A 16,253-nucleotide genomic window follows, 5' to 3' on the forward strand; every position below is an offset into this window, starting at 1 on the left:
GTTGCACTCATGTCTGCATACCACTTATTGGTCTGGTGGGGGTGTCGAGGGTCTTCCATTTTATCTAGCCCCAACCCATAGTACTCATCATACCTCCTCCTCCCTGCTTCCCTTTTCCGTCTGTTATTCTTGTTCCTCAGGTGTTTACCAGCCTCCTGAGCAAGGGACACAACAGACCCCCCCTTCCTCCTTCCCGCCCCCCTTCACCCAGTCATCATATAGTAATTCATGTATTGCTGTCATCTTTTTATTTTCGTCTATTCTGTTATCAGATGATGTATCTATGGCTATGGGGGCAGGTTGGCTGGTTGGGGTGTTGTACAACCACGATATGGCGGAGGGATTCCGGTCGTTTAAGCTGTGAGCATCGTAATTAGACATCTCAGGCGGGGACATTGTATTATTCTGCGTCTTACCCTCTGACCCTCCATTTCGTGAGATGACAGTATTAGATGGTGTGGTGTAATAGCCCCATACAAGTTTGGTTCCGTCCCATACCAAGAAATCACCCTCCTTTATATTGACATTGATACTTGCAGTTGTATTAGTCCCAGTATTTATGTTATTCCCTCCCCCCTCGTTCATCTCGATAGAGATGAACGCTATAAACCAATATGTAACCAGGCCAAACATTAATGTAAAAAACAAAATAATACACACTGATATTCCACATTCATACGAATATCTACATTTTTCAGTTAACCACTCTCTAATTCTAGTAAATCTATCCGTTGCAGGCTGCCCGTTTGTTGCCATGGTAGTTCCTGTTCGGGATATAAAAGTGCATTAAGTACATAGATGTAAACATTTTGTGGCACTACCAGTGCCAATTATATATTGACGGGGAATGGAAGCGGAAAGGGGTGTATGGGAGGGTATTGACAGACAAGGTATTACACACCAGTAATTATGTACATGTTCACACGTAGAAAGAAACTCTTCCAAAAAGGGAGGAGTTTCTTCTGTTTAATCATGTATTGTGGTCTGCTCTTCTTTCCTTTTTCTCCATTCATTCACGTTCATCACTGTCATACGCACAAGTTTATATTCAGACAGTCTTCTCGACAGCTGTGTTTGCTGTTGTCTGTGCCTCTTCCTCTACCTCCTCCTGTACAGTGCTATACGCTTTTCGTATGTCGGTCAAATGCACCCAATACTTCAGGCCCTTCACCTTTACTGCCGTAGGTGTGCAAAACACGACCTCGTATGGGCCATGAAATCGTGGTGCATTCCACCGACGCACAAAACTCCTGACATATATAAATTCACCTGGCATCAGCTGTAGTGGTGGTTCAGGCTGCACAACAGGCTCTGTTGTGTTTCCCTCCTCCCTCGTGAAGGGCGGAGAGAACTGCTTTGATATGGCGCGCGCAGCCCGGGTTAATTTCTTCAGATAATCTGTGAATTCCTCGCCCAGTATCGCGGCGCTCCTGTGTGCATCTGAGTGTTCGCGCAGTGGGGAGTGTGCTGTGTGCATGCGTCTCCCAGTCACGATCTCGTGCGGGGACAAATGGTGATCTTTGCTTGGCTGATTTCTTAGCTCAAAAAGTGCAAGTGGTAAACAATAGATCCAGTTCTTTTTTAATGAGAAGCATAGTTTAGATAACCTTCCTTTTAACAGTCCGTTCATCTTTTCTACTACGCCATTACTTTGAGGATGATAAATCGAGCACAACTTATGTTTTATCCCTAGTAATGTAGTCACTTCCTTGAAGAGCTCATTTACAAAGTGGGTGCCGTTGTCTGAGCGAATTACGTCACAAATTCCCCAGCGCGGGAACACTTCCCTTACTAAGAACTTTGCAGCGCTTTTGGCATCTGGTCGCGCGCATGGGCCCGCTTCTACCCACCTTGAAAATGGGCATACAAACACGATCATGTAACGTGCTCCGTTACATCTTTCTCCCATATCCGCATAGTCAATGTGTAACTCTCTGAAGGGACCATTGGGTTTTGGAATTGTCCCCCTGAGCGTACGTAGTGTCATTCCTGAATTGTATATCTGACATGTGGTGCATTCTAGGGTCAGTCGAGATATGTGCTCTTGGAGACAGGGCACGAACCATTCTTCCTGTATTTCTGCTGCAATGTGTTGCTTCGTATTGTGTGCAGGAAAGTGTAGCTGTTGGAATGCAATTTCTAATAATTTTACCGGCATTACCACCTTTCCTGAGTTATTTTGTCGCCACAGTAAATCTGTCGCGGATTTGCTACATCCTCGTTTGGTCCACATTAATTTTTCATCTACACTAACTCCTTCCTGAAGTTCTAGTAATTGTGATATAGGCATCATATTGTATCCTTCTGGGAGCTCCTCGTTTGCCTTGTGCTGCAGCATGTACTCACCTATTTCATGCTTCTGAAAGTAGGAGGCTTCCTTGGCGGCAGCGTCCGCTGCCGCGTTTCCCAAAGACACAACATCTGTGTTGGACGTATGGGCTTGGCACTTCACTATTGCTACCACTGTGGGGTCTTGCAATGCCTCAATCAACTCCTTCAGTAATTCTGCGCGCTGCACTGGGGTCCCGTCTGCCCTTCGGAACCCCCTTCGTCCCCATCTTGCTAGACCCCCATGTACTGTTGTTGTCATGTAGGCTGAATCTGTATAAATTGTCACTGCACACCCTTTAGCTGCATGTAGGGCTTCTATCAGTGCAATCAATTCTGCTGCTTGTGCGGAGTAATGTGATGGGAGGCGGTATTGCACTAAAGTCCATACTCACCGTCCTCTAACCTCACCACCGCCATACCCACATGTTTCTCACCTGTGTCCATGTCAATTGATGCTGACCCATCTACGAAGTACACCTCCCCCTCGCTCAGAGCATCCTCACATACTACTGGGTCCTCTCCTTTGTCACCTGTGTAAGTTGCACAGTTGTGTTCCTGCATGTCCTCTATTGTGCATGCTTCTGTGATGAATGTGGCTGGCTTCACTGTTTTACATCTCACCACATGGATATTGGCACTCGACAGTATTATTTCATACGCTGTCGCCCGCTGTGTTGTTAATGTGCTTTTTGATCTTTCTAGTATTGCGAATAATGAGTGTTCCACAAACAATGTTACCGGGCATCCCATTACTATCGTGGCACTTTTCTCAATTGCGAACGCGGCTGCAGCGAGTGATTGCTCACACGCGAAATGTCCTTGCATCACAGCATCTAAAGTGCCACTATAGTACGGCAAAGGTTTGTGTCCTAGTGACGTCTTCTGTGTCAGTACAGCTGTCATCAGTGTTTCTTTGCAATGTGAAAACAGGTAAAATTCTCGTCCATAGTCAGGGTTCGCGAGTACTGGGGCGCTTGAAATTAAATCTTTTAATGCCTGGAAGGAGGAGCTCATCTCTTCTGTCCATTCCATCTTTTTATTCTCCTGTTGGGCCACCTTTAATGCTTGTAATAGGGGTCTGGTGTATGCTGCGTAATCTAATATCCATGCTCTGCAGTAGTTGCACATTCCCAGAAATTTCTGCATGTCTTTTACTGTGTTGGGTTCTCCTACTGTTCTTATGGCTTCTACTCTGTCGGGTATTATTTTCTTCCCATCCTTTGAAATTAGCTGTCCCAGGTATAGGACCTCTGTCAGACAGTACTGTAGTTTCCCCTTATCCACCTTGTACCCCTTGTTGGCCAGTAAAGTTAGCAGTGTTATGGAATCTTTTCTGCAAGTCTCTTCGTCTTGTGCACAGACCAGTAAATCATCTACGTACTGAATTATGGTGCTCTCTACTGATAAGTTCCCTAGGTCTGCATGCAATACGCGATTGAAGATGCTCGGGCTTTCACAGTATCCCTGTGGTAATCTGCAATGTTCATATCTCTTTCCTCCTAATGTGAATGCTGTCAAATATCTACTTTCTTCAGCCAAGGGTATTGAGAAAAAAGCGTTTTTTAAGTCTACCACCGTAAAATGTGATGCCTGCTGTGGGATGCTGCATAGTATTGATGCAGGGTTCGGGACCAAGGGGAACTCTTTCTGTATTACATCATTTAAGGGGCGCAAATCTTGTATCATCCGCCATGACCCTCCCTTTGCTTTCTTAATTGGATAAATACATGTGTTACATGGTGAATTTGAAGGCACTATGATCCCTTGTGCTAGTAGTGCATTTATCGTCTCTTTTATCCCTTCTTCTGCTTCGCGGGACAATGGGTACTGTTTCACTCGGGGTAAAATTGCTCCCTGTCTTAATTTAATTATTACAGGTTGCACTCCATGCAATAACCCTACATCATGGGGGCCTGTTGTCCACAAATTATTTGGTATGAGCCTCATGTCATCATCTGAAAATGATGGTGGTGCTCCCATCACCGCCATTAGTTGAACGGGAATTTCCCTTGCCTGGATCATTATGTCACAGGGCATTGCTATTTTCATCACTATTTCACCATCCCCCTCTTCGTCTGAGAAGAGATCTTCATCAATTAATTCTCTTAGGGCAATGTTTGCATTCGTACACAGTACTGTCCGTCACTCACATCCATCCATGTCAATTCCAATCACGCAAATCCTTTTCGCTGATACCTGCACGGCGTGTAAGTCTAATGACACTACTGACCCTGGTGTTGTATCGGGGCACACTATGGGGCGGAAGAGGAACTCCGCCGGAATCCTCCAGTCCATTCTCCTTAGCTCTGGGATTATGAGGGCCAGTGTCCTTAGCCCTTCAACAAACATTTCCTCATTCACTGGCAGACCTCGTATTTCCTGGGTGGTTGTGAGAGCCTGCACTACCAACATTGCGCGCAATGGGCATATTCCAGGGGTTGAGCACACTATGCCTCTCTCCGTGAAGGATATGGTCATGTTCAGTTTACTCAGGAGATCCCTCCCTAGTAAATTTATTGGCGAGTGTTCGTAATATAATAAGGGTGTTTTTACAGTTTTACCCCCCACTGTTACGTCCAATGCTTCTGTGTAAGGAACTTCAATTACAGCCCCAGAGAACCCCTGCGTCTCTAACTTCCTGTTAGATAACGGGAACCGGCCCTCTTTAGTGCATGATTTCTCAGCTCCCGAATCCACCATGAATATAAATTGCTTGTCTCCTATCTGCGCTCCTACCAATGGTTCCTCTGATGCATCGTAGGTGGTAGATAAGATTGGACACGCAAGTGTTCTTTGTGGGCTGTCCTATGCGGGGTGTCTCATTGCCCCCCCTTGATTGAAGACGCTCCCTGAAACCACCAACACGCCACTATAGGGTGCCGGTGCGGGGGCCCCATTTGCGGTTGTGGCGAAGGGGTTGCCTGGCATGTATTGCATGGTGTCATTGTTTTGTGGATGGTTCTGGGTCCTATACTGATACCCTTGTGTTGTTTCACTTGGCCTCTGCTCTATGTTTCTCTGCTGTGGTTGTTGTCCCATCGGGAGGCCGTATGGGCTCCCTGGGTGGGGATGACCATAATTCTCTGCCTCCTGGAACCCATTGTTTTGTCTGTTCCTGCATTCCCTAGAGTAATGTCCCCATCTTCCACAGTTCCAGCAACTCCCCTGTGGGCCCCTGGGACCGTGCCATCCATTTCCTCCCACACCTCCGTACCCCTGTCCACCCCCTCTTCGGCCCCTGTACCCACCTCGTCCCCCTCGAGGGGTCCACTCTTGCCACTGCGGACCTCCGCCTTGCTCTTGCTCGTTCCACTGCCGCTGCCCCGCTCCAGGCCCAGTCCAATTAGTCGCCATCCTCCCTTGTATTGCTACCAGCCCCTCCTCTTCTTCATCTCCCTCCCTGTTGTGTGGGAGCGCAGCAACTGCTGCTGCGACCTTCACCAACTTTGTCTGCACTAGTTTTGCTTCGTCTGCCAATCTTTTCTGCGCCACCTCCTTCTCCCTTTCTTTGATCCTCTTACAGTGGTGCACTATTATGCTTTGAATTTCAGGCCATCCCTTTGCCTCAATACCTGCTATCTTGTCAAGCGCCTTTTGCACCTCTTTTGGGAGCCCCCTTTTTATAATAAAGTAAAACAAAGATGTCGATTGATACCAGGGCGTGCCCGTCTCTGTTCTCCACATCTCTTGGACCCGGAAAATGTAATCCATAGCATCTTCCCCATCATTCATTGTACACTGCATTACTGACTGTAGGTCTGGTGTATCTGGAAACGTTTCCCGCAGGGCATCCCACACCCTTGCACGCACTGTGTTAAAGGAGGCCCCATCATGACGATCGCAATCTAATGTTACTCCCGGGAAACCGGCTTTTGCCCACACTCTATCGGCCTGGTCCCCCACTGCGGATACAAGCAAGCTCTTTACATCCCCTATTGCTAGGGGTACCCCGGCAGTGTGTTTCTCAAATGCATATATCCACTTGCTTGCCCCTCCTGATAGTGGGGGCAATAACTTCAATAAATTGGCCTTGTCCATCTGAGCCCATGGGATGTAGTTAGGCCTCCCTCCTCCCCTATGTATTAGTGGGAGCTGTAGTTTCCCTTTCACCACGGTATCTGTTCCCGTCTTTTCCCTTGTTGTTCCTAAAGAGGCCATTTTCCCCACCCTGTTTCTTAATCGCCCTGTCCATTCATCATCCATTGTTCTTATTGAACATGCACCGTCCACTCCTTCACTTCCCCCTCCCATTGCCATACTCAACCTATCGCTTTCTTCCATATCGTCTCTTATATCACATAGTAGTTCATCTCTGTCCTCTATAGGCCTTCTTCGTCATCGGTATATCCCCCTTCCATTCCTAGTTCAATTATTCGTGTTGGATCTTCCTGAATTCTGAATAGTATCTCACCTTTTTTCCACCCTTCTTCAACAGGCTTAATCTCGCTCTGGGCTCTAGACGTCTGTTCTGATCTTACTGCATTGTGTGCTGTCTGCTCACATATATTTTTTATCCTCGAGAGCTCGTCCTTGGCTATTGAGAGCCTTGATTCCAGATCGTTTGTTAGCTTTTCTATGTCCACTCTTTGCGTACCTACCTGGGCTCATTCCCTAGTGCTCTCGTACGGCGGGGGTGCCGTTGGCCTTTGGGGTGTGGTAATGGTCGGGGGAGGTACATAAGTGGGGTCACTGTATCCTTCTGCGGGTACCGGCTTATTTAATATCGGGTACAAACTTATCACTTCCACGGGTGGTTCTATATTTGGCATTTCCTTATCATTTCTCGGTATCATTAGTGGGTCGTCAGTGGTGGATGGTAGGTCAGGGTTTGTTACCGGAGCCTTGGGTGGGGGTATTTCTTCAAATAATCTCCAGAGGTCTAATATTTCCCTCCTGTTGTGCAGCTGCTTTCCTTTGTATTTTATAAAAATGTATGAGGCTACCATATCTAGAACACTTTTGTCAAAAGACCCCCCCTCGGGCCATATCTGAGGTAACCCCTCCCCCTTTAACTCTGTTACCCATTGGTCATGATATTTCTTAATCCGCTCCGTGTACCCCGGTAGGTTCTTGCAGATATGTGATAAGGGTGTTTCTGCCCCCATACCTTGGGTTCTCCTGGCACTTGCGTGTAACTGTGTTTGCAACCTATCGCTCTGTGAGTCCTCGTATTCTGCGTATTATTCAGTGGTGGGTGTTCCAGCGTTCCTCCCCTTCCCGCACTAAACGATACTGACCGTGTACAATCTTTATTCTACTTTTTTTTTTTTTTTTTCTAGGGGCACATACAAGAGCAAAAACCGTCAGTAATATTGATCAAGTTAATCCAAAAAATCAAATATTTACGCACTCACTTCACCTTATTATTATTGTTTCCATGGAGCTTCATCCGATCACACTTATCATGGCCATTCACTGGCTATACACACACGACACCTTATACACCTATAATATCAAACTATTTTTTTTTTTTCTTCAACATACACGGTGTGCACACACCTCACTGTACCACTCCATTCACAACTCACTTTTCCCTCCCTTTCCTCCCTGGCCAGCTGTCCCTGTCATCTTACTCAGGTATTCGTATCCAGAAAAATTTATTTTAAATATTAGGTCCTCACTCTTACAGTGGGGCCCTCTGTCTCGTATAAAAATCTGTGATTTCAAACTATGCTCGCTTTTAGCCCTTACCCCTAACCCTGAAGAAAAGAATAGAATGAGTAGCAGTTACTAATATATTCTCCGTGTCCCCCTTTGCCAGACACTTTTACTTTATTTTCCACTTCTTCATATATTCCCAGTACTAGACAATATAGCACTATGCGGCGCCGCCTTCCACCCCCTTTCGGAGCTAGGTTCCCGTCACTTTTATCTCTTATTCACTTCTTAATCCTAATGGCCATATGCAAAGAAAAGGCGAAGAAAAGTTAAAAAGCGGTCTTTAGTAGACCCCTGTGCTTCCCGTTCCTACCCGTACACGTTTTCTATCCTGAGTTCCCTCTCACACTCCCCTTATGATCGCTCGCACTCAGTACTCACGTGCCCGTCTTGAACCGATAGTCTCCGAAACTGGGTCCGTCCAGGCAGTGTTGCCGTCTGCTCAACAGTCAGCCCCCGGCTCCGGCGAGCGGTACTCAAAGGGGATTTTTCAACCGGGATCCCGTACCCTCTCTCTGATGAGTGCGCACTTCTTAGTGTACCGGTCGCCGTTGGCGGGCCGCTTCCCGGAGCCGGCGCACCGTGCGTATCCCTTTTCGACCGGAGATTCTCGTGCCAAAAGGGGACGGTTATAATTTGTTAGGAAGAGATAATACCAAATATCACGCTATCGGGGTCACCACTGAAGGCAAGCGTCCCCAAACAGCACGATCCTCCCCGCAATGAGAGACAATGAAGGACTCTCCCAAAATGGGAATAAGGCCAAGACAGAGTGCGGGTGAGCGTAAATGGGAGTTTATCAAACAGAATAGGGCATGCAAAGAACTCTGCAAACTCCGAGAGCGCTCTGTCTGACAATAGCAAAGACAGGCGTATATATTTACAAAAAACGTCATCAGAACCTACATACTATAGGGGGCACAAGTTCAATGGGATTGGGTGGCGACGACTAACTATAGGTGCTGCTGCAGCGTGGTTGGTCCTGGCTGGGAGACGTCACTGGTCAGCCTCGTGGGTTGGGCTGGGTCTGGCAGGTCGCCTTGAGTTCATCCGGGCGGTGTTCTTGCATCCCTGTGGCCTGTGGCAGAGATGAATGCCTTCCCTGACTTATTTGCCCTAGGCCAGGCACACCGCAGTCACTCAGCTGTTGTAATATTATTCTCTTTAGTAAATCTTTCAATAGGTTATCTTACAGGTTATTGCAACACAGGAGGAATGCACCTTGTACGGGGTCTGGTGGCCGTTTGTCAGATCTGGATTACCTGTGTCCTGTTGACCGGTATCACAGGTCGAGGGGCTGGGCCCTGGGGCATGGGACGGGTGGTACATGTCTTTCTGTTCTGTTAGAAGCTATTATGAATGGGCCGCTGTATATTACTCCGGTGTTGGGTGTCTCCATTGTACGGAGTTATAGGTCTTAGGAGGGTCTGGTGGGTGATGGGGTTTACGAGGGGGCGCTGGTAGATCTGTATATTCAAACAGAGGGTTTACTGCCGGGTTGTAAATAACGCAGGTGGCAGGCCATGGCCATGGATGCTGTAACGGGACCTACAAATCTTTGAAGCGGCTCCAGCCTAACTGGGGGAGGTGTATCAGCGCGGCACAGGCCTTAGCTTTCTTGTCTGGCAGGCTTCGCAAGGAGGGAGGGAGAATGGCCTTGCACATTTTTACGAAGGTATTTTCCCCGTGTGTTGCCAACTTCTATGTAAAGAACATTAATAATCATTTGAGCACGTTTATAGTATTTACTTGGATCACTCAACCATATACATTTCGACTTCATTAAATGTTTCTTGGATACAGTCCATCTAAGCACCTTGTAACTGCATTACATTCTACTAACTACAGCATTCATTATTTATATATACATTTGCATTAAGTGAGGTATGGCTCGGTTGGTGGGACACAGAGAATGACACCCGCCACCGTGCGTGACGGGAATGACCTATAAGGGCTGAGATGTTTGCACGAGACTAGAGTATTTACACACCTTTCTCATACATCTCATGTGTGGTTGCATGCATCCTCCTCTGCAGCCTAGCAGCATTTGTTCAGCCATGGCGAGGGGCCCCTGAGTGTGGGTCCTTCACTACTGGTGTTATATAAGCATATACATTGACAATTGTTTCACAGCTTTGCAAGTTTGTTTAGTGGAAATAGTTTTGTGGGGAGGGGACACATATTACAGATAGATTCTACTGTTCATACGTGGGTTTTTTCTGCTTTTCATCGGAAGGCCATGTTACGTCTCTCCCCATGGCCCCGGCCTTGCTGGCCGGGTCGAGCTGGGGGCAGTAATACATTGTGAATACGAGAAATGTTACAGTGTTAGTATTTTATGCTAGCTCATGTCCGTCTTATTCGTGGGAACATGCTCACAGCGGATCTGCCAGGGTGTTGCGGCGACAGAGATAATTGAAACTCTCCAAGGGTGGGGGCCGCGCTACAGCGCGCTGAGCTCACACCCATCTTTCTCAAACAAAAATGGTTTCTGGGCCTAGCTATATTTTAATACATGTGGGCACTTAATTCGTACGGGCAATGCCTCCAGTGGCTGAACCCTCCACCACCTGGGCCCGGGTGGCATGAGGGGACGGTCAAATGAGCCATAGCCCTTTCCTGGGAAAAAATGTAGGCGAGGGGGGTGTCTTCTGGACCAGTCCTCCCCTACAAGTCACATCCATCTGACAAGGTCACAGCCAAGTCATAGACAGAAGGACTGGCTCTAGCTTTGGATTTGGGTTGCACAATGAAGCTGAGCTTGATGTCGGGATAAGAGATTGGGTTACTTCTAAACTCATCAAAAAAGAATAGGGTAACACTTAGGATGAGAGTTTGTGATAAGGTTCAATGTGCAAGATGAGATAAAGGTTGGGCATGGTGTAAAAGGGAAGGGCACAGTCGGGATATGAACTTTGCATTGATTCACAGTTAAGATAAGGATTCATTAGTTGTGGGCAGGATACGAGATACAGATGAATGAATATGTATTGTTAGGTTAAGTGTTAGAGATTATATTGTGAGTTATAATGAATGATAGTAATAGCATTAGAGTTGGTCTAAATCATAGGGTTGCAGTTAGAATAGGGGGCAGAAAAACTATGTATTTCAATTATTTATAAAGTATTTAAAACACTGCCAAACCCCTAGGTATTGAGGTAAAGAGAAATATAATTAAGGATAAACCATACAGATTAGGTGAGTCTTGAGAGCTTTACGAAAGGCCAGAAGAGAAGAAAGCAGACAGATAGATGGAAGCATAGAGTTCCAGGCACAAGGTGCAGCCACTGAGAAGACGTGTACAGAGTAACGGGCAGGTTTAAAATGAGGGATGGATAATATCAGAATATCCTCACTGCAAGTGACCCTACACCCACTAAATGTGCAGCTTAGCAGACAAATACACAGGCTGGCCCAACAGTACCCCCTCATAGGTTATGTAACAGATCTTGTAAAGTGCTCATAGGTGACTGGGAAGTCATTGAAGAGAAAACAAAATGGCCATTATGTGCTAAAAGGTGGGTTGCAGGATGGAGCCCGGGATCTTCAAAGGAGCCCACGATAAAGTTGGAAGACCTCCGTCCAGGGGTGCAGACGCACTAAGGCCACTTGCAACAGCAGGTCCTGTCCTTCCTGTTCTCTGGAACATAAAAAAGACAAAGCCAGTAAGTCAGTGGCTCTCTTTTGACCTGTGCTAGAATGTTGGACTATTGCTAAGCGATGATATCCAACTCAAAGGAGCTGAACGGACAATTCAAAAGAGGGTGGGGGAGGGGCCTTAAGCAAACTGATATTTCTTTTCTAAAGGATTCAGAGACAAATGTAACTTGTGCACACCATGTGCATACTTTGGTAAATGTAATGTAAATGTAAATGTCGGGACCACAATCAGAACTCAGTCTAACTCTCCCAGGGAACTGGAGCACGGCAATGTCCAATAGTTTGCAAATGATTTGTCCGGCTTGGGAGGCAAGTGTAAATTACTAAGAGCATAAGGAGACTACATTGCCCCTCCTACTACTGAAAGTATTACTGACAGGCAATGAACACAACCCACGGTGTCCACAGGAAACGTGAGAAATAACCAGAGCGGAAGACTCGGTGGGGGCAGAGTGTGCAAAAAAAGCAAGGAGTAACAGACACCATCAGCTCTGTCATACAGTGAACCCCAAACACCCCCAAACAGACCCTTTTCTGTAACATAGTGTTTCGACCAACAGGTCTTTGTCAAGGCAGAATAAACATTTGACTTTCCAAGTGTGCATTATTAGATATTAGTTGGAAAGCATACCTGCACTTATCAATTCTCCACGGCAGGGGTGTTGCCAGGTCCGGAAAAGATCTGGGGCTATGCCAATGTCGAAACTGTCGGGACTCGGGCCTAGCTAGCCTTTTGGTTGTCATCCCTGAGCTTCTATCTGTGGTTACAACCAAAAGACCAGGGGCTATAGCCCCCTCAGCCCACCCTAGCAACGCCTCTGCTCCACAGTGCACTTATCATTGCACCGTGTCCAAGCCGTAGGGCATGGCCTATGTCCCATCAAACATAGCGCTCGTGGTCCTGAATCTGTTGTTGTCTTGTACACATTTTCATCTGAAGTGGTGGGGCAAAATGGTTCCCCGATGACATTAGCGACGCAGTGTTGCATTATCCGCGTATTACGTAGATTTTTACAATTCATTAGGCAAGAGCAGCATGCCATACTTGACGTGTACATTTGCAGCCACAGATTCCTACTGACATAGAACACTGAGGTTTAGCGCAGAATAAAAAAGGTTACTGCTACACTTCCCCTTCAAACTTGTCCCTTGTAGACCTACATGGCTGACACGGTTGCCTTTTTCCCAAACCTATGGGCAAATGCCGGTGTGGCCTCACTGCGCTGTTTCAACATCGACTGGTTTCGACCCAATTGTTGTTTTTGCTTAACGTTTGCTGCTAGTCTTAAGTAAATATAATCAAAATGGCTGCCCTGCTTAGTTGGCACACCACTGAATTCAAGGTTAACTTTAATAGGCCTACATTGGTGGCAGGGCATAAGACTATTTTTTATCAAGATTGACAATAAGTTGACAGTCACAACTAAAGAAATGTAAAATATTGAACCTTTTCTTGATGGCCCATACCAATTTGGAAATTAACAGTTTATCATGAGCGTGGAGGAGAATATCAATTTTCGTGCCATCAATCATAGGGGCATTGCACGTCGTTTTTTTTTCTCAATAAATTCAGGCAAGTCATTGATATACAACAGAAAGAGCAATGGCGCCAGGACACAGCCCTGGAGGACACCCAGAGCCGCCTCAAAGCGCTCAGAACATTCACTACCTTGTCCTAGATGAGCACATGCTCTATTATTACTGTTTATTAATTGAATCATGGTCAACAGGGCCAGCGGTATAATCGAATCTAATACAACTTCCCACATTTTCTGTCTATAGCCTCTATCAAGAGAATTAAGGGTCTCGTCCCTATGGAGATCACATTTGAGCTGAAATCTGCTCACATGCTATCATACAATTAGACAAGCATACTTATTTTAAGGGCCCTAGAAAAAGCACCTACAACACATATTACACAAGTCTTGCGTAGCACACATAGGGTGGTAAGGGCACCCTTCTTGTAGTGTTATATTGCCCAACACTCAGCGGTCCATGCTTGTCACCCCTTCCATTTTGGTGAGATCCCCGGCAAATGGGTGAGCATTAGGAATGAGCAGTAGGGGTGAGCAACACAAAGCCACATTGCAGAGCAGCACAGCAAAACAATGGAATCTCCTTCTGCATTACATCCCAGTTGGCAAAACTGGTCACTCCTTATTGCTAGGCTATTAAGGGCTGGTTTTACACAAAGGCAGGCGTGGAGACGTGAAGCCACGCAGCGCCTGAGTGGGAGGCAATTCTGGGTCTTTGACTGGCAACAACTCCACCCTCGCTGCCCTACAAGAGTCTCAGCAGCCACAGCCCTGCCAGGCCCAAACCGCCACTCGACCTCTTGTTCCTATGAGAGGATTAGAGAAAGGGACCTTGGTCCCGGAACAAACTCCTGTCAATCCATTTCGAGCCACACTCCTGACGCAGCCGCTTCTGACGGTGAGGGAGTCTTTTAATATTAAAGAACCTTCAAGGCCACCACTGCAAGCTAAGAGCCTTGTTATAAGAACCAAGATGAGGGTATTCAAATCCTACCCTGGTAGGGCGAATAACTACTGACATTGCGGAAGTGAAAAGACAACTCACCAAGAGAGTCTGCTAGGCCAAGGGGGCAGCTACAGACCTGGCACAAACAGAGCAACAAGTCAACACCTGAGGAATGAGAGGTACATCAACCACCTTTTTGTTGTTTAGGGGGAAATAGCATATTCCTACAGGCCTTTAACTCTTTCCATATGCTCTGTTAAACTTGTGAAAGGAGTCTACAAGGAGCCATTGCCTTCAGCTGGGGAAGCTGGAGAAGGCACCTCATAGAAGGATGGGGAAAGGCTGCATGGTACTTGCTTTATAAGCAGCCTTTTTATTGGATAATAGATTGTGGTTTTGGTAGAAGCAAGACTGAAAACTAGAATGACAGAAAGCAAGTTTTGCATCAGCCAACTTGAATGGATACCTTTGATCTAAGTTTCTGGGTTACAAATATGCTCTGTCCAGAGTGGATCCATCCAGACCAGGGTGTGCTGAGTCCTGCATCCTCTCAGATCTATGAACCGAGTACCTGTAAATGCAAACCAGGGCAGGAAGTGTCCAATCGGTGGTGGGCAAAGGATAAAAACCAATAGTGCGGGTCAGTAAAGGCCATGATGGTTTGTTCAGTTATGTCATTTGCATGATCTCATTCCATTAAATATCTTTACATGTTTCCAGGCTGTCTGGCAGGGAATTATGGGCCTGATTGTGATTTTCCTGCTGCTGGAGATTGCTGTCGCATTCACCACTGTAGCATATGGCTGCAAGGCGGTTTATCAGTGCTGCACCTCATTGCAAAAAACCCAGGTGAATAATCCTTGTTTCCCTTTCAATATCACAAGCAACATGAATTAAACGATTGAGGACCCCATTTACAAAATGTTATTATGATATAATTAATTCAGATGTTTCAGGAATATTGTAAAGTTTCACAGTAGAAATGCTACCAAGCCTGTTTAATTCCCGCAATATTAATGATGAACGAGGGATAATTTTTAGGTCACTAATAAGGAGGATGACGGCTTGAAATCAGTGCTCAATAGTGTATGGATAGTCGATGCTAGATAAAGAAGACAGAAGCATAAACTACAAAAACAGTGAGAGAGATTAATAGGAACACAAATAGCAAGGGGACATGATACATGGATGCACAATTGAGTGTAGAGATAGTTGAAGGCAGTAAGATGGACACGGTTGAAGGAGTCTGACATTTTGGTGACTTGTTTGTGTTGCAGTACAGACACAGGTTGAATGAGTGCTATGCCTCATCCTCGCTCAGACAATGGGCCTCATTACGAGTCACCCGGTATGGAAATAGCGGTGGCGGTAAACCCGCCGCCACTGTTGTTCCCATACCGGGTGATCTCGAGTCCTGCAGGCGGAGGTGTCATTCCCGCCAGGTCTGACCTGGAGGGTTTAACACCGCCTGCGTGCAGGCGGACGTGGAAACACCGGCACCATCACGAGATGGTGCAGGTGTTTCCATGGTCCCCATTCCCATTGAGTCCTATAGGACTCAATGGGAATGGGGATTTACCGAATTCCACCTCCGGAAATCCCGGACACCGGGGTCGTAATGCCCCGGTAGTTCCGGGAATCGCGGAGGCGGAAAAACCGGCAGGTTACCGCCGGACTCGTAATGAGGCCCAATGTGTTTTTTGAAAGACGATGTTGTCTTCCTGAGGGGTAAAATACTTGAGTGCCAACATACTGTCATCAGAGAGTCAGATGCTGAGGGGCTGAGCAAATAGTCTTTCATCAAGTCAGAGATCAGAAAATGTCACAGCTGCTGGAGTTGCCTCGGCGAATGATAAGGATGAGAGTAGCGCATCAGGGCATACAGCTTTCCATGACAATAGAAGGCTTCCATCTTTTGGAGAGTCCATGAGGTTTCCCCTTTCATTTGGAAGAATTTGAACCCCTTAAAGGTTAATACAGCCAGGCAAATGTTCCAGGGTTTCACAGTGAGCAAGTCATACCCCAGGACAGAAAAAGGACTGAAAATTGTGAGTGGGCATTGATTGTTGGCACAGGGACATATCCCTCTGCAGTTCTGGGCAGTGACTCACAGGCGTGACAAG

General features: G+C 46.6%; 1 protein-coding gene across 1 annotated transcript in view; it reads left to right on the forward strand.

Moving 5' to 3' along the window:
- The window catches only part of LOC138513870 (membrane-spanning 4-domains subfamily A member 15-like), a 100,979-nt gene that overhangs the window by 81,681 nt on the left and 3,045 nt on the right, over nucleotides 1-16,253 (forward strand). The window contains exon 5 of the mRNA XM_069628990.1: nucleotides 14,851-14,979. Coding sequence (XP_069485091.1) covers nucleotides 14,851-14,979 — 129 coding nt within the window. The remainder of the gene's footprint in view (nucleotides 1-14,850; nucleotides 14,980-16,253) is intronic.

Source organism: Ambystoma mexicanum, chromosome 12 (assembly GCF_040938575.1).
Source record: "Ambystoma mexicanum isolate Mex_15411 chromosome 12, UKY_AmexF1_1, whole genome shotgun sequence".
In the NCBI taxonomy this organism is placed as follows: domain Eukaryota; kingdom Metazoa; phylum Chordata; class Amphibia; order Caudata; family Ambystomatidae; genus Ambystoma; species Ambystoma mexicanum.